Source organism: Scleropages formosus, chromosome 5 (genome assembly GCF_900964775.1).
Source record: "Scleropages formosus chromosome 5, fSclFor1.1, whole genome shotgun sequence".
Taxonomy (NCBI): Eukaryota; Metazoa; Chordata; class Actinopteri; order Osteoglossiformes; family Osteoglossidae; genus Scleropages; species Scleropages formosus.
This window is the reverse complement of record NC_041810.1, coordinates 33,089,881-33,099,273: the sequence shown is the minus strand read 5'-3', so window position 1 is coordinate 33,099,273 and position 9,393 is coordinate 33,089,881. Positions and strand designations below refer to the sequence as shown.

The 9,393-nt window shown below is 42.2% G+C and overlaps 1 protein-coding gene across 1 annotated transcript; it reads right to left on the bottom strand.

Annotated features, from left to right (window-relative positions):
• Positions 1 to 236: 236 nt before the first annotated feature.
• Positions 237 to 4,283, bottom strand: mphosph6 (M-phase phosphoprotein 6). The gene is made up of 5 exons (XM_018749657.2): positions 4,113 to 4,283; positions 3,321 to 3,433; positions 2,776 to 2,866; positions 2,310 to 2,413; positions 237 to 1,536 (listed from the first exon to the last, which is right to left on the bottom strand). The coding sequence occupies exons 1-5, from the start codon at positions 4,158 to 4,160 to the stop codon at positions 1,404 to 1,406; spliced, it is 489 nt and encodes a 162-aa protein (XP_018605173.1). The 5' UTR covers positions 4,161 to 4,283; the 3' UTR covers positions 237 to 1,403.
• Positions 4,284 to 9,393: the final 5,110 nt, after the last annotated feature.

Below are 9,393 nucleotides of genomic sequence, written 5' to 3'. Positions count from 1 at the left end.
ATGCTGCATTTACTGTGAACAGCTTTCCAAAGATGCAAACTGCTACTAAAATGCACACACACATGCACACACACACACACACACACACATTTTCTGAACTGTTTGTCCCATACGGGGTCGCAGGGAACCAGAGCTTATCCGGCAATGCAGGGCGTAGGGGACACACCCAGGACGGGACACCCGTCCGTCGCAAGGCACCCCAAGCGGGGCTCAAACCCCAGACCCACCAGAGAGCAGGACCCGGTCCAACCCACTGCGACCCCTAACTGAAGATTAAAAAAATGTGAATTATTCATTCTTGATCTGATTTTATTCTTACTTGCTGTAATGAGCATCTAAGATGTTTTATTTATTGTAAATGCGTAACAGGAATGCTTATTAATCTAGCTTAAGTTCACATTTGCTTTTTTCTCTGAGCTCAATTTTACTGACACATTCTCATTAACCACATTTCAGACTAGATTGATTGCACTAAAGTACCATTAGTTTAGTTATTTTCATAGTTTCACAAATTCTTGTGGTAAATTTTGAATACTTTACAGTGTTTTTGCAGGTGGTTTTATCAATCAACTGGAGCAGGCAGAAATCAACCCATGCCCAATTCCTGCTCAGGATCTCATCTGATGCCAGTTAACAGGGAATGAGCAGCAGATGTAGCAAAGAATTAAGACTCTTTAAAACAAAAACCGGAAAAAGAAAAATGTGGATGTTTGGAAGAAACCAGTCTGGAAAAACACTACTGAGAGTGAAGTTTGAATTTTATATTAAGTGCAACAGAGACTGGAGAGCTTTGTGACAGAAGTTTGATGACTTGTACTGATGTTCTCTGTTTTCCTGTACTGTTAAAATCTTAGTTTTTTTCTTGCTTGTAGCTGAAAAGTTGTGTGCACTTCAATTGTGTATATGCTATGGGGAAATGAAAATAAAAACTTGTGCAAATTCACCCACCACTACTCCTCGCCTGGTTACTCCCCAGACCAGCACTCCCTTGTATGCTGCAGTGATATTTTCAAAAACCTTTTTCTGTATTTTTCAGTCCTCTGCAAAGCAATAGCAACTGAAAACAAAAAGTGTTTAAAATGTCTATATTGAAGATTTGCACTGTGGCATAAATTTAGTACCAAAAACTTATAATTTAAGAAATTCCTTAACTTGTCAGGTTCCACTGAGAAATGTCCACTCATAAAAACTACACAAAAGAGAAATATTCTGATGCTGAAATGATCATAGAAAATTTTTAAACTTTGACCCAAGTGTCACAACCATTAGGATGTATAACATCCATTTAATTCCATTTAACATAACACCTTATAACAAGCCTTTTTCTCCATATCCATGCCAAATTTGCATAGTACAGAAAAAAAAAACACTGAAGATAATATCTAAAGAGATACTAAATTTTCCTAATCCTGCGGTTTTAAAAAAGCCTTCTTGTTTCTTTTTTCTGTAGTTTCAATGACATCTTCCTCCTGCAATGCTGATCGATCCCGCTTCTTTGCAAATTTTCTTTTGATGCTCTCCACCAATCGCTCATATCTGCAAGTTAAGAAAGGACAACATGTGAAGACAATCATGAGGAAGAACAGAGGGAATTAAATAAAATTCTGAAACAACTCTGAAATCACAATGCTCCACTAATTCTTTTGAGTGGCTTTAATAAAATAAGAAAGATTCACCAAATGCTTTAGTTCATAAGTAATTCAGACCTGCTTAACTTTTCTATGATTCAACTCACAGAAAATGCAAAAAAGCTAACCTTTGTTGAACTTATCAGACATAATTAAAGTTGAGTGTTAACCTCAATTCACTTCCCTGCCCATGAATAAACTAGACTGTCCATCAAAGTGACGTTAGACTCAAAACTAATCTGACTGGTCTCACTGCAAAAGCAAATAGTGATCGACAGCTGACAGTGGCCAAAGAAATCCACACAGGAGCAACCAGATGACAGTAAGCTGGTGTCACAGTAAAACTGAAAGTTAGTTTTAAAGGCAGAAAATTAAAACATCACATTTAAACTTTTTCATTTAAATTAGGGGGTTAACTGTAATGGAGCAAAAGAACACTTTTGTTTAAAAAAAAAAATTAAAAAAAATAAAGTCCATGTTACAAACTACTGTGGAAGTTTCAGTTTCTCCAGGAAAGTACTTAAAAACAGTTGTTACTACCGAGCTCTGGACACAGAATTCCTGAATTTATATTCACAAAGAATTTATATTCTTTGTGAAACAAAAAACAGGGATATCACATGCAAATATGTGTCCTATTGAACATAACACCTGTGTGTGCTTATGTATACCCTCTCATACCTGCTTGCCATTTCTTCATCTGTAATATCTGTTTCCATCTTGCCCAGGTCATCTTCTTCCTCTTCCTCATCCTGGCTCTTTGTATTCATCACTAGCATGAGTTTCTGGAAATAAGTTAAAATCACTCATTAAGGAAGAGTCATTCTGGGCTTACAAGTAAAAGCTAATATCAGTATTAATAACTCCAGGATTGTGGTGATCTGGAGCCTACACACATTATTACCCAGAGCCAACCACATTATTAATCTGATTAGTAATGATATATCTGCACTACATTTAAAAACAATATGAAACAAAGAAGTTTTTAAAGGACATTTAATATTGAGACAATGCACAGGTATGTTTTGCCACACATAATCCTTAGTGTGCTCTTTATCATATGGTACAGCACACTACATACAAGATCAAATGTAAAGTCTTAACTTTAACAAAGCACAAGAAAAATTATGTTAAATGTCTGCATTACCTCAACTTCAGGATTGAATCCTTTGAATGACATCCTGCCATATATCAGGTCTTCACAGGGCACAAAACTACTTTCTTCTATGATGAAACTCCTAAAAAGATAAACATTCTCTGAACACAATAAAACCTTAAAAATGAAGTGTCATGCAAGCAGAAAGAAAGAAAAACACATTAAAAATTAATCTTATCTGTAACTACAGGTGGTCCCCGATTTACAATGGTTCGACTTATGATTTTTTTTCAACTTTATGATGGTGAGCTGGTGATAGACATTCAGTGGAAACCTACTTCAAATTCTGAATTTAGATTTTTCCCAGGCAAATGATACGTGGAGCGATACTCTCTTGTGATGCTGGTCAACGACAACGATCTGCATCTCCCAGAGGTGTGTATTAGGTGTATTAAATGCATTTTCGACTTATGATGGGTTTTAACCCCATCATAAATTGGGGACCACCTGTATTAGACCACATTTAAGCAAAAAGATTGATACTTTGAATATTCTGTATTTTACAGGTGTTTTGTAAATTACTAATAAAGCCTTACTCTTTGGCTTTGAGGTCTGGAAGGTCCAGGTACCAGTGCTCATCGCTGATGATCCTTTTTTCCTCCTCTTCAAGCTGCTTCCTCACCTCTGTGTCCAGGCCACGCTGCATAAACTGGGCAGAAACTGATGGTTAAGGACCTACCGTAAACTCCTTCAAACAGTATGTTCTTCAAACATTTCCTTCAAACACTAACAGCCTAGTTCTTAGAAGCAAAAAAAAAAAAAAAAAAAACATAATTATTATCCACACAGTTAACGAAAGGATAGATACTTTATCAATTCCTACAGGGAAATTCACATGAAGAGCCGCTTAAGACACAGACACATTCAACAAAACATGGAAATATTACATTTTACATGATGATGTGTTCATTTAGCTGATGCTTTCCTTGACTCAAAGAAAGGGACTTACAACAATGTTAAGATACCTACAATTATTTATTCGTTTATACAGCTGGGTAGTAAATGAATGAATAAAAATATGAAGAAAAGCTTAATAAAAACAGAGAACTGTGTAAATTTATACTAAACACTAAGCAAAAACGCCACGACTCTGGTCACAAGGCGGAAGTTCTCAGCTGCTGAGGCGAAGCAGAGTACAATACTGAAGGACATGAACGTTGCAGGTTCGAGCTCCAGTCTGACTCTGAGCACGGATTCTGAATTGTTTCCACAGCAATCAATCCCCAGCTCTACAAAAAGGGTCAATTTTAATGTGATGTAATGACGTCGTCGGTCGGGCCCAGAGTTCCGTGAGAGAGAGAGACAGTGAGTCACAGCTCAGCGCACACCTTCATCCGCAGCAGGTTTTTGGACAGCTTCACCGCATCGTTCGCCATTTCCGCTCACTGCTCAAAATCCCGTGCAGTTCAGCAAAACTGTGGTAATTTCTCCTTTTCAGATTTTCAAGCACGAAGACCATGTGCCTCTCTGTTTGGGAAGCTCCTTCTTGTTCGGTGGTACTGCAGCGTAGTGCAGCGAGTCACACAACGCCGCCGAGCGCCACCTGCTGTCCTGGAGGCCACCACGTCCGATGGCCACTTAACTGGGACCGAGACTCGACGAAGATCAACAAAACGCATATAGTAGTTCTAGAATTGTTTGTTTAACATAAAAGATAGACAAAACACCTTTAAAAAACGCATAACTTAGTTTTTATAACAACTATTAATAAAATGTCACAACAGTTTAACAAAACTGAAGAAAACACATCCCACAGTATTAACATTTGTTTAGTTTTTCAACCTCCAATGAATCTGCAACTGTACTGACATCCCAAAAGTTATTTTACTGGAAGCTGAGGTTTATTTCGTTACTCAAGAAGTACACTCGGTCCTATTGTCAGAAAACTTGAACGCGACCCAGTGAGGTAGGAAACTGAGAAAATGAAGAAAGTTAAAGAAAACTAAGAAATATAAAGCAATACTATTAAATGTGTGTGTGTGAGGAGGATGTCAGACAACAACAAAACTGTAACAAACAACACGCCCCCACTTAGAGAATCTGTCAGCCACCAGCTATACGGATACCAGATGGGTTCATAACAACTCTTAATAAAATGTTTCAGCAATTTATGAACAAAACACATTCTACAGCATCAAGATGTATTTTGAAAATGTATAAAATGCATATATACTCTGCTCAAAACAGTTCCAGTGCATTTTGTCCTCCTAATACTTAATGAAAGACAATATCAAGTTCAAGGTTTATTGTCATAAGTACAAGTACCATGTACAAAATACTCTTAAATGCTTGTTTGAGTGCTTCTCCACAGACTATTTAATTTGGCCTGTATGCGTGACACAAGGTGTTTTAAAAAAAGTGTGGTCTGACTGGGTCAGCTGTAATACAAATCATAATTCACTTATTTCATAAATGACGATGTCTCAGTGAAGGTTTGAAGATATTGGACCTTACACTCAACCATCAGTGGAATCTAATGTCAGTCAACAAAGTTGTTGCTAGCTTTAACGGGCAGCATATTTAGCTGGATGAATATAGTTTTGTTCCTGAATACACATAAATATGGAGGAAAATTTGATGATCACAGTCTGCTGGCTAAATAGTCCACGGCTGTGAATCTGGTCACTATATGAATGTGGTGAGGCCATGTGACAGTCAGCATGGCACAGGCTTATGAAATAATTGACCTTTGTGTGGAAATGACATGTGTGCCACGGAGGAATATCAGTGGGATGAGGTCTGGAGATCCTTAGAAATGGAGATCTTCAGACATTGATAACCGGGTCCCACAACTATACTGTGGTACAGCATCTTCATTTCCCCTGAATGCCACTAAAGTCAGTCAAGCAGAACAAATGGAGATCTTTTACTTTCTCATTATGACAGAAACAGTGCTATGAGCAGTAGGATTATAGTAATTCTTGTCCAGACAGACATTGGAGCAAACAGAGAACAAACCCAGGGGCACAGTAGTGGTACCTTATTCTCTCTCACACAAACAGGGCAGATGAGAACAAGAAGAGAAGCCCGTTGTGAAATGGACCTCATAATTTTTTTTGGTCCGGTATTCAGCTTCCTCAGTAAATGAATGAATGAATGAATGAAAACTATTAATATCACAGAGAAACTGTAGCGGAACACAACACACAAGATAGATGTGGCAACAAGACGTGATGAAATAAATAAATAGGTAAATGTACACTCTTCCTGGATCGGGGCCTTCTCATGGCAGAAGGTGCTTGCATGATCTAGGGATCTGCAGAGCTATATCATCGAGAGCAGCATGCTTCTGGTAGGGTCTCCCAAGGCGAACAGGTCTGGAGTGAAGGTCCAGACTAACACAATCCAAAAATCCCCATGAAAGAGATTAAGAGTACAATATGTACCCTGCCCAGAATAGGGTCACTGGGACCTACCCCTGGAACCAGGCCTGGGGATAGTGTTCCTGGGTGAGCATCTGGTGACCGGACAGCCCACGTAACGCAGCCCGGGCTTAGCCCTAAAAGTCAACGTGGGGGCCATGTGGGCCCATCACCCGCAAGGTCCAACATGGAGGTTGGGTGCAATGACTTTCAGGCAGCAGGAGGGGGCAGGGTGGTACATGGATTCACAGACCCTCGCAGCAGAAACTGGCTCTTGGCACATGGAATGTCACCTTACTGGGGGAAAGGAGCTGGAACTGGTTCAGGGGGTTGAGGGATATCAACTAAATTTAGTTGTGCTCACCTCCACTCACAGTGTCGGCTTTGGAAGCAAACTCCTTGACAGGGGTTGGTCTCTCTCCTACTCAGGAGTTGCACAGGGCGAGAGGCGCCGGGCGGGTGTAGGGATACTCACAAGCCCTCGGCTGGCTGCCATACAGTTGGAGTTTGTCCCGGTGGATGACAGGGTCGCCTCAATGCGACCTAAGGCCACAAAGAGGAAAACTCTGACTGTTGTGTGTGCTTATGCACCAAACAGCAGTTCAGAGTATTCAACCTTCATGGAGAGAGTAGGTTGAGTTCTGAACAGGGCCCCACCTACAGACTCCATAGTCCTGCTGGGGGATTTCAACGCTCATGCTGGCAATGACTGGGAAATCTGGAGTGAGGTGATTGGGATGAACGGCTTGCCCGATCTAAACCCAAATAGTGAAATGTTATTGGACTTCTCCGCTAGTCATGGTTTATCCATAGCAAACACCATGTTCAAACACAAGGATGCTCATAAGTGTACTTGGTACCAGAGCTCCTTGGGCCAAAGGTCAATGATTGACTTTGTAGTCATTTCATCTGACTTGAGGCCACATATTCTGGACACTCAGGTGAAGAGAGGTGCTGCGCTGTCAACTGATCACCATCTAGTGGTGAGCTGGATCGGAAGGCAGAGAAAACTGATGGACAGACTTGGTACACCCAAGTGTATAGTGAGGGTGTGCCGGGAACAACTGTCAGAGAACCCTGTCCAGAATGATTTGGACTCCCACCTCCAAGAGAACTTCTCTCTTGTCCCGGAGGAGGTAGGGGATATATAATACATGGAGTCTGAATAGACCCTGTTCAAAACCTCCACTGTGGAAGTAGCCAGGTGCAGCTGTGGCCAAAAGCTTGTGGGTGCCAGTCACGGTAGTAACCCAAGAACCCGCTGGTGGACACCGGTGGTGAGGGAAGCTGTCAAGCTGAAGAAGGAGGCTTCTAGGGCCTGGTTGGCTCTAAGGACTCCTGACTCAGCAGATAGGTAACGGCAGGCAAAAAAGGCATAAGCGGCTGCAGTTGCAGAAGCAAAATGTGGAATGTGGGAGGAGTTTGGAGAGGCTATGGAACATGACTTTCGGTTGGCCTCAAAGAAGGTCTGGAGAACCATCCGGTGGCTCAGGAGGTGTCGGAGGAGCTTTGCTCAAGATGTTCTCAGCAAAGGTGAAGAGACTCTGACCTCAAATGAAGACATTGTCGAGAGGTGGAAGGAGAACTTTGAGGAACTCCTAAACCCGAGAGATATGCCTCCCTTACAGGAGGCAGGCCGAGAGGCTTCCAGGGTATCAAAGTCCATTTCCCTGGTGGAGATCATTGAGGTAATTGGAAAGCTCCACAGTGGCAAAGCACTGGGGGTGGATGAGATTAACCCGGAACTGCTTAAGGCCCTGGATGTTGAGGGGCTGTTATGGCTGACATACCTCTGCAATGTTGTATGGATCTCGGGGACAATGCCTTTGGATTGACAAACCCGGGTGGTGGTCATTATCTTCAAGAAAGGGGACCGGAGAGTGTATGAAAACTGCCAGGGTATCCCCCTTCTCAGTCTCCCTGGGGAAATCCATGCAGCTATCTATTCAGCTGATGGTTGATTGAAGAGGAATAATATGGATTCCATCCTGGCCGTGAAATGGTGGACCAGCTTTTCACACTGTCACAGATAACTAAGGGGAGTTTGCTAATCTAGTTTACATGTGTTTTGTGGACATGTGTTTCCCTGAGAAATTCTGTGGGAGTTGCTTCGGGAGTATGGGGTGCCGGGGCCACTACTGCAGACCATTTGGTCTCTGTACACATGGAGTGAGAGCTGTGTCCGCATGCTTGCCAAAGTCAAGCCCGTTCAGTATGGCTGTTGGACTCCGGCAAGGTTGTGCATTGTCTCCATTTGTCTCCATTCCTCTTTGTGGTTTTCATGGACAGGATATCAAGGCGCAGCCGAGGTCAGGAGGGCATTCTATGTGAGGGCCGGAAGGTGATGTCTCTGCTTTTTACGGATGTTACTGTCCTTTTGCCACCATCACATGGATGCCTCCAGAATGCACTGGAACGGTTTACAGCCAAAGTGTGAAGCGGCTGGTATAAGGATCACTACCTCCAAGTCTGATTCCATGGTTCTCTCATGGAAAAGGATGGCATGCCCTCTTCAGGTAAGGAGTTTAAGTATCTTGAGGTCTTGTTCATGAGTGAGGGGAGGAGGGAGTATGAGATTGGTTGCAGGCTGGGAGCAGTGACAGCAGCAATGAGGTCGCTGGACCAGACTGTAATGGTGAAGAGGGAGCTGAGCCATAAAGCAAAGCTCTCTATTTACCGGTCTTTCTACATCCCTATCCTCACCTATGGTCATCATGAACTCTGGGTAATGACCAAAAGAATAAGATCACGGATACAAGCAACTGAAATGAGTTTTCTCCACAGGGTGGTGAGACTCACTCTCCGTGACAGTCTGATGGTTATTAATTAGTTCAGCTCAGTCAGTGACAAAAAGCAGAGGGACCCAATAAAATTGCATGTCCCACCCCAGCTAGTGAAGATCACCAATCAGAGAACAGTTGAAGTTCTGAGAACAGTTGAAGTTAGAAGTGAAGTTACGGTGGAAGAACAGAAGAGTGAGTGATTGAAAATGTCGGGGAAAAAGAAACATAAATCTGGGTACCAGAAACGTAATAAATAGAAGGAAATGGAGGCCAGGAGAACTGCTGGAACCCAGTCTATCAAGACCTTCTTTCACAAGACAAGTAGTGCACTGTAGGGATGTCAATGTGATGGGATGCCGTGAACAGATCATTTCGCCACCCAATTTACTTGCGCGGGAACAAGACACCCAATAACAGCTGCCGCCCGCCCGCCCACATGTGCCCTACTGCCGGTACTGTCACAT

What these genes read in the sequence shown, in the direction of transcription:
- mphosph6 (XM_018749657.2), bottom strand. Translation starts at nt 4,160, where the DNA reads ATGGCGAACGATGCGGTGAAGCTGTCCAAAAACCTGCTGCGGATGAAG. An exon ending in AAAACCTGCTGCGGATGAAG is followed by an intron (nt 3,434 to 4,112) that starts GTGTGCGCTGAG and finishes GTTTCTGCCCAG; the next exon opens with TTTATGCAGCGTGGCCTGGA. An exon ending in GATGAAGAAATGGCAAGCAG is followed by an intron (nt 1,537 to 2,309) that starts GTATGAGAGGGT and finishes CTTAACTTGCAG; the next exon opens with ATATGAGCGATTGGTGGAGA.